The 17,020-nt window shown below is 44.0% G+C and overlaps 1 protein-coding gene across 2 annotated transcripts in view; it reads right to left on the bottom strand.

Annotated features, from left to right (window-relative positions):
- AKT2 (AKT serine/threonine kinase 2) overlaps window positions 1-17,020 on the bottom strand; it is a 38,681-nt gene that overhangs the window by 11,209 nt on the left and 10,452 nt on the right. For both annotated transcript variants that reach the window (XM_073549308.1, XM_073549309.1), the window contains exons 2-8: window positions 12,700-12,819; window positions 6,801-6,935; window positions 6,600-6,711; window positions 6,193-6,352; window positions 5,550-5,681; window positions 2,729-2,794; window positions 2,579-2,647 (exon numbers count right to left, since the gene is read on the bottom strand). In XM_073549308.1, coding sequence (XP_073405409.1) covers window positions 2,579-2,647; window positions 2,729-2,794; window positions 5,550-5,681; window positions 6,193-6,352; window positions 6,600-6,711; window positions 6,801-6,935; window positions 12,700-12,745 — 720 coding nt within the window. In that variant the 5' untranslated portion in view covers window positions 12,746-12,819. The remainder of the gene's footprint in view (window positions 1-2,578; window positions 2,648-2,728; window positions 2,795-5,549; window positions 5,682-6,192; window positions 6,353-6,599; window positions 6,712-6,800; window positions 6,936-12,699; window positions 12,820-17,020) is intronic.

The raw sequence follows: 17,020 nt of genomic DNA, 5'->3' as shown, positions 1-17,020 counted from the left end.
CCCTGGTTCTTTCTTCCTCTTGTCGTCCCACCTTTTCCGTTCTCCCGGGGGACGGCCTCGATTGAACCTTCCCCTCCGAAAGGGCGGTCTCCTTTGATCACCCATGAACCTGGGGAAGCCCTTCTTTTTATCACCGGCTTTTTCTAGGATGTCATCCAGGTCTTTTCCAAACAAGAACTGCCCATCACATGGTAATGAGCATAATTTTGCCTTAGATTGAATGTCCCCAGGGCAGCCTTTGAGCCATAACGCCCGTCTTGCGGCGTTCGACAGCCCCGCTGCTCTTGCTGTTAACCTCCGAGTCGGCGGAGGTGTCCGCCAAGAAGGCGGCAGCTCCGTGTAGTAGGTACATTTCACCTAAAATTTTCTCCCTTGGCATTTTGGAGACCAATTTTTCTTCCAGTTGTTGCAACCAGACCATTAATGACCGGGCTGTGCAGGTGCCGGCTATTGCTGGTTTCAGACCCCCTGCCGCTGCCTCCCAAGTGTGCCTTAGGTATGAGTCCGCTTTTTTATCCAAGGGATCTCTCAAAACCCCAGAATCCTCCAGGGGCAGGGCCGACTTCTTGGAAGACCTAGACACTGCGGCGTCAATCTTTGGGACTTTGTCCCAGATGTCCGTGTCCTTAGCCTCAAAGGGGTATCTTCGCTTTGAAGAGGAGGGAAAGCTACCTGACTTCTCCGGTTTCTTCCACTCTCTCTCGATTAGGGCCTGAATTTTGTCATTGACCGGGAAGGTACGCTTTTTTATTTCTTGTAGGCCGCCAAACATCACATCCTCCAGTGATCTCTCTACTTTCTCCTCCTGTAGGCCCATAGTGGACCTGATGGCTTTAAGGAGGGCGTCCGTATCTTCCACAGGAAAGCAAGGTCTGCCCCCCGTATCACTGTCTGAGGATGAAGACGACCCGCGCTCAACTTGTTACTCCGAAGAGGAGGAGCCTGACGAGGAACTCGGGGAGGCTTTCCTACTCTTACTTTTCTTTAATAATTTTTTTAAGTGAGCCCTGTACCTCCAACTTAATTATTGATCTGAGGTTTGTTGCCAGGCTCAGTGCCTCTTCAGCCATAGTCCGCTGGATACAGCTGACACATAAGTCCTTTTGGTAGTCCTTTGCTAAAGGGCTGTGGCATATGGCACATACTTTATTTTTCTTTTTGCATGTAGCTTTTTTGCCTCCCTAAAAAAAGAAAAGCCATAGGAAGCCCTATTACAACATTGTCTACTTTCACGGAGATCACTCACCACCCAGGAAAGACCAATACCGGGCTCTGGGGCTGCGAAGGAGCGTGCGTTCTGCGATCTTTTGACCTCGAGGAATCCCTCGATCGGTGACTTGGACGGCTGCTGCTTTTGCCGCTCGAGCGGCTCTTGCGACCCGAAGCTTGTGAAGGGGGCAGAGACAATGGGGACGGTGAGCGATCCTCCTGAGACGCCATTGTCACCCCTGCAGCCGCTTCTGCTCCTTCTTTAAAGTGAGTGCCCCTCATTACCCCTCCCCCCCCGCGACCGCCAGCCGCTTCTCCTGGCCGGCGTCGCGCCCGGCGCCATGATCGTCGCATCCCGATGACGTCAGCGGTCGCGCTCCCAGAATCCTCTGCGCCGCTGACGTCGATCTCCGCCCCCAGCAAGCAGACGAAGGACGGGCGCGTGCGCAGGGGGAGGGCAGCACGTGGAGGAACCTCCGAACGGAGGACATCAGGACGTGCCCGCACGAACCCGGGGCCCGGATCAGGCAACACCCCGGGGACTGCGCTACCAGCTGCCGACGTCGCAGGTAAGTAAGCCCTGCAATTTAAATGCCGGGACGGCCCTGGGTCTTTCATCCTGACAGGCGCCGCTGCTGTCAGAGGGATTCCTTTCCAGGACAGGAACCCAACTGAAGCGGGGGAGAGGTGCCGCCCCTTATGTTTCAGTAGGTTCCTGTCCTGGCGGGGCGGATCCCTCTCTCATGTGGTGCTGTCATGGGTGAAGGGAAAATAGGCATTTTTCCATAGGGGCATTTCAGCTATAATGTCCCTATATCCAGTCACTTTCTTAATTTGCCTCCATACTAATCGTGCCAGATGGAGCAGGAGCAGTAAACGAGGGACACCAGGCCTCTCCAACTCCAGGAAACCCAGTGGGCAATCAGTTCTTGCAGCGTGAAGCAAGTGACTTTCAGAATTAAGGAGATAATTACCCAGCATCCATTTACTTAAGGCTTTAGCCTGTCCAGCCAAATAATATAAAAGAAATCTGGTAGCGCCACCCCACCTCATTTTTGGGCCTCTGCAGAGTGAACAACTTAAGTTTAGGTCTGGTTTTCACCCATATAAAAGACGTGACCTGGGAATTAAGATTCACAAAAAAGGACTTGGGTACCATTACGGCACTGTGCTGAAGGGGAATAGCTAAGTTTGGGAAGTAATATCATTTTAATCAGGTTGATGCGTCCGGCCACAGACAGCGGATATTCTCATTATTAAACATGTCATTCACCAACCACTTACTAAATGTAGACACATCAGCATGCTAATACGCCAGAAACAGAACACTAATTTTTTTAATTAGGAATTGACTGCAAACTCAACTGACCTCTCCTCCGTTAGCATACTCCATAACGAAGCAGAGCCGGTCACTTGTCTGGAAAGCATATTTCAAAGCCTAGGGAAAAAAAGAAATATAAGTAGGGAGATTCACATGAGACCCCTGCAACCAAAAATAAACACTTCGCAAGATACGCACCGTTAAAAAGGGATGCCTTGTGTTCTGCAAGACTCTGCTCTCTGTAACGGTGTGAGCCACTTCATCCTGAAAACGCAACAGAAAATGCTTACACCGGATGCACCACTGTGTGGCAGGACATTATAATTCATCATTTTTTGCATTTATGTTATTAAGAATGAGCATGTAGTACTGCTTCCCTGTTAGACAAATTATGCTGCAGCCGCTTAAGTCCTTTTGCCCTTCAAAGTATGACAGAAAATTAGGAACTTTCCAACAGAGAAAATGATAGAAAAGTGAAAAACTAAAATCACGTTCAGAATTAAACTGTCGTTCGGAAAGGTCATCAATAACTTATTGGTGGCGGTGCGACACCCTACTGGTCAGAAGTACACAATGTACGTAGGATCACAACACGATGTAGCAGCCATCCTACCCCAATCTAGTTCAGCTACCAATGTCCGGCATTGGACCACCATTGATCTAATACTGGTGGCCAATTCCAAGGGCTTGTGCAGATTTTATTTTAATTTTGACTGTATTATTGGTCTGAGTGTCATCCAGTGTTATGCTATGGGTGGAGACGTGCACATGTCAATTTTTGTCCTCAGGCAAAGGGGAAAAAAAAAAAAAAAAAAAAAATAATGAATAAAAGTTAACTGCATGCCTGAGTTTAATCCTATATTCACACAGCATTTGGCCATGCAAGTTAATGACGGAATGAAAAATGTCTGACTGCACTGGGATAACATCTGAGTGCAGTTCGATTTCCATGGAATGAAAGAATGGAGACATTTTTTGATCCATTCCCTCAGAGAATCTGATCGCACTGTGCCGACAGAGTTTGATCTGAGATAATTGACCAGAGTATAAATGGATCTTTAGGCTATGTGCACAAGTGCGGAATGCCCGCGGAAATTTTTGCGACAATTCCGCAACTCCCTGCCGCAGGAAATCTGCATGTGTAATTACCGCGAAAAACTAGCGTTTTGCAAGCATAATTAGCTTGCAGAATGCCGCTTGGAAAACTGATTGACAAGTGTGACCAACTTTTTACTATTGGGGCTGCCTATGCAGCATTAGTAGTAAAAATATATGATGGGGGAAGAAAAAAAAAAAAAAAACCCACACACCCCATCATGTTATTTCCACATTCCGGCGTCCCCTGCAGCCAACGATCCTCATGATGCTCCTGGCAAGTCCCGTTCTCAGCGATGCCTTGCGACAATGACCCCAGATGACGTAGCATCTCGCGAGATGCTACGTCATCACAGATCATTGTCGCAAAGCATCGCTGAGGCCTGGGAACACCAGAAGGTGAGAATATCAATTTTTTATTTTAAATTCTATTTTTTTAAAGGGATATGGTACCCAGGGCCTGGAGGACAGTCTCGCCTCCAGACCCTGGGTACCATCTGCACATTTTCCGCTTACTTTGCGCATGGTGGGCATAGCCACATGCAGAAAAATGCATTCCTATGTGTGCGGAATTCCTGCAATTCCGCAAAAAGGATCATGCTGCGTATTTTTCCGTGATGTGATACCGCTGCGGAAAAATATGCAGCATTAGCACAGCATGTGCGGAATGCCATTGAACTCAATGGGCTGCTTATTTTATGTGTTTTTGCAGCGAAAAACAAACACATAAAATCCGCGGGAATTCCAGACGTGTGCACATAGCCTTAAGACAAGACCAGTGATCAATGCCAAGCAGTAGTTAATAGAAAAGATAAAAGGTGCATTAATAACAGGAGATAAAAGTCCATAATGTAGGAGGCAAATAAGATTTAAAGGCATAAAATTACAATTAAGAAATCAGTGATCTTATTAGGAATGTGTACAGCAATCTGACGCCAAGTCTTTATACTGAACTCTATCTTAATCGCAGCGTATTGCAGAGTGTTGCCGAGCATACTGTTTTCCTATTCCAACTAATGAGGAAACACCTTTATTCTACAGAAATCCTGTGTTTCCATATTATTGCTTTGTGATGCAGCCAGGGCTATGAGTCGGAGTTGTGGAGCCGCATTGGTATAAAATGGACCAACAGACTCCTAAAATATATAGTAAATGGGTACAGTAGTACAGTGTAGAATGTTGTAAAAATTTATTATAATTTGAGTATTGAAATGTCATATAAATGTCTTTTCAATTCCTGATCTAAGGACCTCAGCTTTTAGTTGAGATGAATCTGTACTGCACTTTATATACATGCTCAGCAGTGACCAGGGCTGCAGAGTAGGGAGTCATGGCTTACTGACTCCCACAGCCCTGGTTACATTCTGAGTCATACTGACCTTGGATCTTTTTTTGCCATGAGGTGTAAAACAGATCATATGGAAGTAAAGGTATTTCACCAATCGATTGAAATAGGGAATTGGCATGCTTGGCGAATTACAGGGTTGTCAGGCATCACATTAGTGATGTAGGTAGGGTTTAATAGGGAATATTCCCTGGCAATTGACCGAAGGGTGTTACAGGTCTGGGTCCGGCACCTCCCATCTTCTTGCAACGCCGCCCTCCTGCTTGCTTCGTCGTTCTCCAGCATCACGCTTCTGCACAGGCGCACTTCTCTGCCCTATCGATGCAACACCCATTGGAACGCCCCTCCCCCGAGTATAATAAAACTTATTTTTCTTATCTTTCAGGTTGGACTGGGGGCTTATCTACAGCATTATAGAATGCTGTAGATAAGCCCAGAAAGGAGATGGCCGCATCTTATAGCGGCCAAAACAGGTGACAGGTTCCCTTTAACAAACCATTATAGGTCATCGAGATCATACGGTAGTTTACATCAATCAAGGATTACAGAAGATAACGGTTATGCACCTGCCGCACTAACCTTAGCGATTATGACCTCTTTCCGTAAAATCTTCATAGCGTAGTAACGACCCGATGCTTTTTCTCGAACCAGGATGACTTTTCCGAATGTTCCTTTCCCCAGCAGCTTTAGATAGTCAAAGTCATTCATAGTCTGCAAACCGATCACAAGACAGATGAAAAATTAACATTAAGACCTAAGATGGTGGTCTAGCGCCACTCTAGTCTATGGGCTTTAGCTAAAATTGCAGTTTAGTCACATTTACTAGAATAAGGGAAAGCTGTAAAGATTTTTTTTTTGGCAAAATAAATTTTTAGAATTGGGTTTCGATTAGAAGCTTTTCACTGTTTGCCTCATAGTTTGTTACACCATCTATTGCTGGCTGCAGAATGAGTTAACTGAGACTATGTCAGGGAGCTGGTTCTGATGGTCTAGTGGGCATGGTTATTTTTAACTCCTCTCCATCGATTTATGACCACAGACCAAATCAAAGAAAAAAAAAAAAAAAAAATAATAATAAGTGCAAAATTTGTAATTAAGCCAAATTACAAAAATGATTTTTGCCCCCCCCGAAAAATTTTATATATATTTTTTTTTTTTTTGGGGGGGGGGGGTTTATCCGACAGTGCACAAACTGTAAAAGCACAAGACTCATGTCACTTACTACTTTGGGTCTTCCCTTGGAAATTGCTATGTCCATCTCTTCTGTACTCGGTGTGTCGCTGGGAGAACCGCATTTTATGTCCATTGCTTCCTCCTCTTCTTCATTCTCCTCATTCTTCAGGCTGTTGGCTACGGTTTGGATTGCCCTCATCCACTCCTCCCTGTACAGTAATAATTTGATTACCACCGACAGACAAATAGGATGCATGCTCATTGTTAAACCATAAAATTTCTAAAATTGACAAAAACCCCCAAAACCTCAGCATCTTAATTGTCACCGATCGGCAATCACTCCATCACAATTGCAGACGTTGAAGGTGTGGGGCCAAAACAGAGCTTGAAGTCTGGAGCGTCATCACTGACGCAGAAGCAGTCAAACATTGGGAGATTCATTTTTTGGCCTTGTACCTTTCTTCAGGGGTGTCCACGTTAAAGGTGCGCTCGATGACTGTAGTCCACTGCAAACAGCGGATCACGAAGGTGTTGGGTCGAGGCTTTTCAGTCTTCATAAGCTGACATTCTGAGACAAGATGGACATTACCATTGTAGCAGGCTGGAAAGTGTTAATTGGGTCCAGTCACATACTGGTTAATAGATTCTGGAACTTACCTCCTACAGTGAAGTTATTGAGCGGAGGGAGAGCCAAGCTGTGCTCCGAGGAATCCGGCTTCTCCTTATAGCCAATAAATGAGCCATCACTCTTCAGGAGGAAATACCTTGGTCTCCAGGTCTTTATGTATTCACCTATAGGGAGGGGGGGGGAGAAAAAAAAAAAAAAAAAACCTTTTGTCACCACAATTAAGTATTAGGAAAAAAAAAAAAACAAACAAACCAAAAAAAAAAAAACAAAAAAAAAACAGAAAGTATATATTAGCCACATTTAATATCGTAAATAGTTAGTACATGGTTGCCACCATTTATAGTGATTCTACTAAACCCCATATACAAGTTGTTCTTTTGAGGATTTTTCCCAGACATTTTCTTAGTTGCATTTTAAAGGGGAAAAAAAAAAAAAAAATTCAATAAACAGCTTAGCTTACAAAACAGCAAGGGGATCTCATTGTTAAACCTCAGTCAAGAGAAGGGTTAAAAAGTTTCCAAGGCAGATATATCATGGTGCATCAGGAAATGGCTTAAAATTTGCCTAGTGACATCACCTAAAACAGGGCATTCAAAAACTGATGAAAAACAAACAATGGTCTCGGAGGCTCCAAGCCCACATTAAAGGAGCTGCAGGAATTTATGGCAAGTACTGTTTGTGTACTGCGTATGAAAACCATCTCGGGTACTCTGTCTGGCCATTGGGGTAGGTTGGCAGGACAAAATGCTTTTCTTACGAAGAAAAATCATCAAGCCCAGCTATATTTTTCCAAAACCTACATCAAGTGTGCCACAAGCATGTAGGAAAATCATGTTCTGTTATAATGAAAGCCCAGTTGAACTTATTGGCCATAATTCCAGAAGGAATATTTGGCATAAAGTCAGCAATGCACATCACCAAAAGAACACCATACCTACAGTGACATACAGTATGGTGGAGGTAGCATAATGCTTTGGAGCTTTTTGTTCACAAGAAGAGTAAAATTGTAGAATAGCCCAGATCCCAGACTGGAATCCAATTGAAAAATCTGAGTGTGACCTGAAGAGGGCACTGTACACAGGAGATGCCCTCGTAATCTGACAGATTGGCAGCTACTACAAGGCAGAGGGAGAAAGAAAAAAATGCCAATTCTAGATAAGCCGAACTGACATGCTACTACCCAAAAAGACTGAATGTTGTGCAAATTTAAGCAATTACTACATTATTTTAGTCTTCCTTTTCCACCTAAAGATTTCAGTTTGCATTTCAATTACAGATTATGGAGGACATAACATTTTTCTTTTCATGACAAAAGCCTGGCATTAACAGAGGTGTGTAGACTTTATATACACATACCAGCACTGTACCTTGTAAACAAATATAAAGTTGTTCTCTGCTGTCAAACTGGGGAAAAAAAAGTGTTTCTAGCATACTTCTGTGTTTTTTTGGGTTTTCTTGCTTACACTTTAGTGTCACCTTAAGGCAGTCGTAACCGCTGAAGAGTGAAGTGAAAATAACCACGATACGTCTCCGCCATTATTTCCAGTAATATAAAACGGGTTATTGGCAGACGGCCATACTATAAAGCCGCACGTCACTCACTCAGCTCAATGCAGCAAAATACTGAGTGTAGTAATAATGACACGACTCAAGACGACACACACGGCAACAACCCGACTCCGGGATAAAAGGCAGCAATACACAGCGTGCAATAGAGCAAAGGTTGTCACACATGACGACCGAGACTTCTACCTGTAGTGTAACACCACTCGTATCGCAGACGATACAACGCACAGCAGGACCACAATAACTATAACTTCTGGACGCCTTCAGCTGCATGCAAGCCATTTTCAGCTCCAGAAATATTCACATACATATTTTCATTTAAGTCTGTTCTTTTTTACCCCTTTTTTTCCCCTTTGTTTTTCTGCTTTCTACTTTCCAATTGAAGCTGTATTTCAGGTAGAAGCACGCCTCATGTAGGGAAAAGGTTAATGTTACTCAAGGTAATTCTACACAACTTTCCAGAAATAGCTTCTAATCAGAGAGCTAATTTTACCAGCTACATGTCAGGCAGGGACTTAGTGCGTGGTTCTACCTTACAGGCAGCTTGTCTCCCCAGAGGCCACGTTCCTCCGTTATGTGCCAGGTTACCATGCTGCACTTACTGCTGCAGGTTTTCATTCACGCACTTTCTTGTAGTTTATCATTATCCAACATGGGAAGGAAGTCTAAAATGAAAACCATGCTGCAAATGATGGTGTTGTTCACACCTTATGTGGGAGGCAACCAACAGCAGCCGTCTGGCATAGGCACAAAGCTCTACCATCACACGCATGGCCTGACAGTCGTATATTAGTCACCAAAAACGGCACCAGATCCTGTCCAGTGCACCAAGTGTCAGAGCACCGCTCTGCCTCCAGCCACCGCCTCCTCCTCTGTGGCAGAGCGAACCCGCCACCGACTCCTCCTCTGTGGCAGAGCGTCGCTTTGAGTACCAGCTTCCGCCATAGAGTTCCTCTTTCTCCAACAGTTTCTTCCCCAGAGCACTGCTCCTCTCCCAACTTTCGCCCCTGTGGCAACTTCCACGTCAGGGCTTTAAACAGCATAGAGCTTACATTTTTCACCGCAGCACTTTCGGGATTCATCAATGCAGCAGACTTTGGCACGTTTCACTAGTATGCGGCAGACTGGTTTATTCACCGTTGCACCAGCACATGGCTAGGAGTTGTACATCATTAGTCTCAATCTCCCGAGCTGCCGAATTCTGGCGTCCCCGGCTGTTTACCATTGTTAACTGGCAGGAGAACGCTCAGAGGAAGTGACACCGGCCCCCCTGGATGTACAAGAGACTGCTGCCAGCTGATATCATCGTGTCTGTTGCAATTAGCAAAGCAGACAGCAAAGTGCATGGGTCACATCACAAAATGAAAACGGAGTTGGCCGTCCTGTGTGCGACAACTTCATGCAGGGAGGAAAAATCCTTCACGACTCCAATACTAATGTAGTAACTAACGGTGTTGTCCATGTCTGGCCATTTTGGTGTCTTGCTGCAATTCCAACCAGACTTGGTCATACAGACCAGCAGTACTATAACCGTGCGCTGTAATATCCAGTAACTACAAAGCAAGAAAACCTGGGACCTCCGCCGCCCCTCTCACTATGCGGAGGTGTGTTTTTTGTTAGGATTCTGCCTCTGGTATTTTAGGAATGCAGAAAGGTCAGGCGGGGTTATACGAAATCACAGGAAGCCCTGGGGGCAAAGGCTACAGAGGGTGATCACCCATTCAAGCACCCGGACAGAGGACCACCGCTCTGCTACGTTCCTTGTGGTGGGGGGGGGGGGGGGGGGGTCCCAGATTTAAAAATACCTTTAATTACAAGGCTGATTGAGGCACTGGCAGGCCTCCTTTGTGTGGCATTAAAGTACATTACACAAACCGCCTGTGAAGTGAAGCATGTGTGCCGAATAATAACGAGACACCAGAAAAAGACTCGCACAATAATTACAGAGAGCCCGCCAACAAGTGCACAATATACAGACATACACCTCACGCTACAGGGGGGAAGAATTGTGCAGGCTGCTCTGGTTTGTTGCTTGGACTACTTTGAGGGAGAAGTATGTAGTCACAAAATAGACTAAACCTTATCAAGAATGAGACACAATGGGGACAGCGATGTAAAGCACTGTGGACTTAGTGTCGCTCAATAAGCAAAGCATAACAAATAAATAATAAAGTAGTGCAAAGGATGACGGATGCTGGGACTGTTAAGGGCAAGTGCACACGTTGAAGAAAATTTCTGCACAAAAACCTGAATCCCTTCCCAGAAACCGCACCTATTTTTCCATGGCGGTTTTGATGCGTTTACCGCAGCGGTTTCTAAAAGCATGGGAGAAGCCTAAACCGCAGAAAAAGACGCAAAATTAATGTGCATGCTGCGGTTTTTACCGCGATGCGGTTTTTTCGCAGTAAAAAAATGCATCAATGTGCACACAAAGTGCAAAATGCATAGAAATGACTGTGCAGCTTATTTTTAGCGGTTTCATAGTGAAAACCGCGGTAAAAACCGCTAAAAAAATGCTGTGTGTGAACACAGCCTAAGGGAGGCATTTTGATCACTTGTGCGGATACGGCCAGAATAAAATTAGTACATAAATCCTGATGAGTGTAGAATGGAAGAGGGAGAAAAGTGATGCCCAAATTTATCATACCATATAATTTGATAGATGTAGTTAAATTTGCATTTAAAGGATTTTTCCCCCATTTCATACTTTTATTGAAGAAAACAAAAGACAGTCCCAGCTGCTGCTTTTAGTTTCTGTTATTGCGTTTTCATCTGCAGCACAGCAGCCAATCGGAGAGCTTAGTGGCTCTCTCCGAATTGGCAGCATGATTGGCTATAGTTTACAGCTCGGTGCCCAAATTACTGGCCACCTCTGCAGTATTTCCGAGGTGGCCAGTTACATAGGCAAGGAGCACAGATTTGCAATCTTTTTGCTATATGGCTTGCGAGCGCTGCTCTGAAGCTGCCCGGATCGCTGCACTTTTCTGCTGTTGCAAAAGCATTAGAGAGCACACAACAGTTCAAGGTGGTGGCTCAGCAATACCGCCGGTCCGAACTGTCCATCTTCAGGGCTCCTTAAGACAGATAATGAGAATATCCCTTTAACACCATGTAGCAATCAAGATAGTACACAATTACACTGACCCAATGAGTGAATGATACAGTGCATAAAACAGTCAGGAATTACATGACTCTGCTTGTGTTTGCGTGAGAAGCTTAAAGGGATTGTCCATCTTTGAGGAAAATTTAGTTTTTTTTACTGAAGTGCATGCATTTGGATCTAAAAAATATTTTTCAATATGTTTCCATTACAACTTTTGCCTTCTATATAGTCTGTGTTGCACTATTGCCAGCTGCAGGGGGAGTTAACAGAGAACCCATCAGTGAGCTTGTACTGTCATTGTGACAGTCACCATAATTTAATTAAAAATGTGTATATATATTTTAAGTTAAGTGCATGGAGTCTATAAAAGCAAAAAAGATTTTGAATGAAAACCAATTGCAAAAATTATGTTTAGCCCCAAATACATGCATTTAAGAAAAAAAAAAAAAAACACAAAACAAAGGGCAGCAAAACAGTATAGCGCATGTAGTGCAGAGATCACAGGTGAAGCAATGACAAGTCGACAGCTTTACAAATTAGAAGCCCGGGCTGAAATCTAGGGGAGACGACGAGTAAATTTCCTCCATGAGGTTTCAGGACTCGCTGTCCTGATGCCATCAGTAAACTTGTGTTACCTGGGCAGTCTGGATCCATTATTAAAAGGCCGATGAGAAAAGGTTTTAACCAAACAGCTCTGCGGTTCAAAGGGGTTAGAAACGTTTGCATTATGCCAAGGAGGTGAAAACCACGAGGCTGCCAAGGACAGAGGAGATCCGATTCTGGCTGGTCCCATGCCTTTTGCTACAGGGCGATAAGAACCATTGGAGAACAGAAAAACCACCGAGGGCATGGGACACTCACCAATGGGGCATGTAAAAGATGTCAGACAGGTGGTCCATGGATCCCAAGTGGCAAACCCTGGCATCATGAGAGCATGTGCAGACGATATGGAACTGGCAGCACTTTGTATGGGTGAAATTTCAAGAGAAATTCATATGCTGCAGTCTGGTAATATGTGCCGCATGTCCATATTCCCGGGTGATCCATGGCGTCTCTGTACGCATAGTGGACATGGGATTTCTTAAAATCCCATCCACTATGATGCAACATCTGAACGCGGCAGGTTGGATGCTGCACAAGTACACAGCATCCAACCTGCAGCGTTTACTGATTGTGTGCATATACCCCAAGAGGGGGTCTATTGTTATGTATACCACGTTTGAATCATGCCACCCACAAGAAACTAAATCTTTCCTTACCTCTTTTTTGTAGCCAGCCTTCCTTAACCACCATTACTTCATTCATGGTGATGGAAAGATGGCGGCCGGCCGTGATCAATCAGCTGTCAGAGAAGGCACGGGTAAGACAAGGTGCAGGTTCTGGGGGAGAGAAGGCAGAATACAGAAGTCCGTGAGTGAACAGGTACAGTCGACTGCCGGGATGTATATACACACTGTATGGATTAACTCTATAATAGAGTTCTACACAAAGGGAAAAAAAAAAAAAAAAAAAAAAAAAAAAAAAAAAAACCACACGCGAGTATTACTCCCCCTCCCAGGGTCCATTGCCGAGCCTCCGCCACAGCCGTTGTCTCTATTTGTCTGCAGCACTGACTGCACATCACCGGCTCATGTTGCTGAGCTCAAGTGATGGGCTGCAGTGCTGTTGACATGTCAGCACTGCAAGCAAACATCGGGGTAGTGGTGGAGGTTCAGTGCTGGACAGATATACATTTACAGTATAGAATGAAAAGTTTCTTAAAAGGGGACTTTTTTTTTTAAAGGGATTTTCCAGTCGTAAACAATTAACTGTCAACGCAATTTTTTTTTAGATTTTTTCTTCAATATGTCAGATCAGTGACAAAAAAAAAAAAAAAAAAAAGTCTAACCCTGTTGCATTTCTTTGTGAGCAGTTTCCAGCTTTGACCCCCCCCAGATGTGAGTCGCCTTCAACTGGTCTGTCGGCAGCTTACTGCCCTTGGGAACAAAAAGGAATTTGGTGCTGAAATTCAATACCCCCCAAACGAACAGATGATGTTCGGAAACAGTCAATAACAACCCCGATACACATTAGGTGATGGGCAGGTATGGACGTGGGGCTGGAAATCTGGTTTTGCAAACAGAAAACCAAAGGCTGTAGCTTATTATTAGAGCTGACGTGGCCGGTCCTTCCTGCTAATTACTTTTACGTTTTTCTCCTCTTCGCTTTACCCCAAGGCTCCTTATCTGAAGCTGAGCTGTTTATTGTCATTTCCATGGGATAGGACATACGGCTGCTTTCTGAAAACAGCGGTATCCATAACAGATCTGCGCCGTAAACAAGGGCACCGCACAGAACAGATTCAAGAAATACTTGTAAAAGGCCGCGTCCTGTCCATCAAGATAGAAACCTATTGGACACCTCGGAGGCACAAAACTAGGCTGCTCATCACAGCTGAGAGCTTTCCCTCCCAATTCCCCAACATAAGATCGCTCTGCTTGTGTTTCCAAATAGAATAGGGCAAAAATCCACTGCCAGACTAATCTGGCAGTGACTTTTCTCCCCTGAGGGGGGGGAAAAAAAAAAAAAAAAAAAAAAAAAAAAAAAAAAGTGGGGCATCAAAATTTCAATAGACAGATACTTTTCTCCTTCGAAGACATCTATAGGTGGACAGTCAGTATGACCCCTTACATATTAGATGGTTGGGTGGGCCCGTCAAACACGTGACATATCTCGGGCTGATTTAATACATTGTGTTTAGAGTCCGAGACAGGCTGTCAAGTTGACAGCCAGTCTGGTTTGTACTTGGAAAACAGAACACTGTAGTGTCACACCAATCGGTCAGAGATCGGACAGCAACGCACACTGGCCATGGGTCTCCAGCCGTAGTGGGACAGCTTCATAGAAATAAAAGCTGTCACGCACAAGCCAGGAGAGCCACCGGCCAAGTCCATGCATTAGCGGTCTGTTCCTGCTCTCGAATCTGAATTAGTCCTTAGAGGAAAGATTTTTTTTTTCCCTAAAAATCAGGGCTGTGGAGTTGGTAAGCCAAACCTGCGACTCAGACTCCTCAATTTCCCTTACACCGACACATATTGCTTATATTTAAGTGAAAAATTTATTGTAGTACAATGTGAACATCAGACATTTAATCATTTCTATGATCCAACAATCAAGATATTTAGATAGAACAGAATATATATTTATTGGAATACAACTTTAGAACACAAAAAACTGTAATAAGTTGTAAATATGTAATACAATATGCAATATCGATTACGTATATACAGTACAAACCAAAAGTTTGGACACACCTCATTCAAAGAGTTTTCTTTTATTTCAGGACTATGAAAATTGTAGATTCTTTCTGAAGGCATCAAAACTATGAATTAGCACATGTGGAATTATATAATTAACAAAAAAGTGTGAAACAACTGAAAATATGCCTTATATTCTAAGTTCTTCAAAGAAGCCACCTTTTGCTTTGATTACTGCTTTGCACACTCTTGGCATTCTCTTGATGAGCTTCAAGAGGTAATCACCGGAAATGGTCTTCCAACAGTCTTGAAGGAGTTCCCAGAGATGCTTAGCACTTGTTGGCCCTTTTGCCTTCACTCTGCGGTCCAGCTCACCCCAAACCATCTCGATAGGGTTCAGGTGTGGTGACTGTGGAGGCCAGGTCATCTGGCGTAGCACCCCATCACTCTCCTTCTTGGTCAAATAGCCCTTACAGTCTGGAGGTGTGTTTGGGGTCATTGTCCTGTTGAAAAATAATGATGGTCCAACTAAACGCAAACCGAATGGAATAGCATGCCACTGCAAGATGCTGTGGTAGCCATGCTGGTTCAGTATGCCTTCAATTTTGAATAAATCCCCAACAGTGTCACCAGCAAAGCAACCCCACACCATCACACCTCCTCCTACATGCTTCACGGTGGGAACCAGGCATGTAGAGTCCCATCTGTTCACCTTTTCTGCGTCGCACAAAGACACGGTGGTTGGAACCAAAGATCTCAAATTTGGACTCAGACCAAAGCACAGATTTCCACTGGTCTAATGTCAATTCCTTGTGTTCTTTAGCCCAAACAAGTCTCTTCTGCTTGTTGCATGTCCTCAGCAGTGGTTTCCTAACAGCTATTATACCATGAAGGCCTGCTGCACAAAGTCTCTTAACAGTTGTTGTAGAGATGTGTCTGCTGCTAGAACTCTGTGTGGCATTGACCTGGTCTTTAATCTGAGCTGCTGTTAACCTGCGATTTCTGAGGCTGGTGACTCGGATGAACTTATCCTCCGCAGCAGAGGTGACTCTTGGTCTTCCTTTCCTGGGGCGGTCCTCATGTGAGCCAGTTTCTTTGTAGCGCTTGATGGTTTTTGCCACTGCACTTGGGGACACTTTCAAAGTTTTCACAATTTTTCGGACTGACTGACCTTCATTTCTTAAAGTAATGATGGCCACTCGTTTTTCTTTACTTAGAATTTGTATTATGGCAAGAAAAAAAAAACAGCTAACAGTCTATTCAGTAGGACTATCAGCTGTGTATCCACCAGACTTCTGCACAACACAACTGATGGTCCCAACCCCATTTATAAGGCAAGAAATCCCACTTATTAAACCTGACAGGGCACACCTGTGAAGTGAAAACCATTTCCAGTGACTACCTCTTGAAGCTCATCAAGAGAATGCCAAGAGTGTGCAAAGCAGTAATCAAAGAAAAAGGTGGCTACTTTGAAGAACCTAGAATATAAGACACAGTATTTTCAGTTGTTTCACACTTTTTTGTCAATTATATAATTCCACATGTGTTAATTCATAGTTTTGATGACTTCAGAGTGAATCTACAATTGTCATAGTAATGAAAACCAAGAAAACTCTTTGAATGAGGTGTCCAAACTTTTGGTCTGTGTGTGTGTATATATCTATATAAAATATAACACTGACTTATCTCAGCTAAGACAAAGCCTAGATCCTCAGGCTACATTCACACTATGGGCGTGGCCAGGATCAAACCGGGGGGGGCAGAAACTCATACTGCACACCCCTACACTTGGAAATAAAGCCTGCACCTTAAGAAGATGTGGTGGTGATGAATGCAGTCTATTTATTCCAACTATCAATTGATGTTGATGTGTTACTGAAGACAAGCAATGCCTGTCCTGGGCGTCCTTTTGGGCAGCTATGAGGTGTACCTGACTTGTGCCAAAAAAAAAAAAAATAAATAAAAGGAGTGTTAGTTTGTGTACTACCCGGTTTTCATTCTTTTTGGTACAGATACGATATGGATAGACAGAGCAGATTTCTAATGTGCTATTGAAAACATTATCTATGAGCTCAAAAACCTTTCAAGTGATGCAGTTTTTTTAGAAAGCTAATCAGCTTTTGCAGCTGAAAAACATATCCTCAAAAAACACGAAAAACGCTGTATGTGAATGTAGCCTTAGATCAGGAATAGAACAGCCATTTATAGGACGTTTCATAACTTTTCCCAAGTTCCTATGAAAAAATATTCAGCACATTCTGCATTGAATTACTGTACCCAATTTATTATATATTTTAGGAGCCGGAGTCGGTCCTTTTTATACCGACTCCACCAAAATGAGCAC

This window comes from Dendrobates tinctorius, unplaced genomic scaffold, assembly GCF_039654945.1.
Source record: "Dendrobates tinctorius isolate UK_male_01 unplaced genomic scaffold, ASM3965494v1 ptg000158l, whole genome shotgun sequence".
NCBI lineage: Eukaryota > Metazoa > Chordata > Amphibia > Anura > Dendrobatidae > Dendrobates > Dendrobates tinctorius.
Note: the sequence above shows the minus strand (reverse complement) of the source record. Positions and strands in the feature narration are given on the sequence as shown.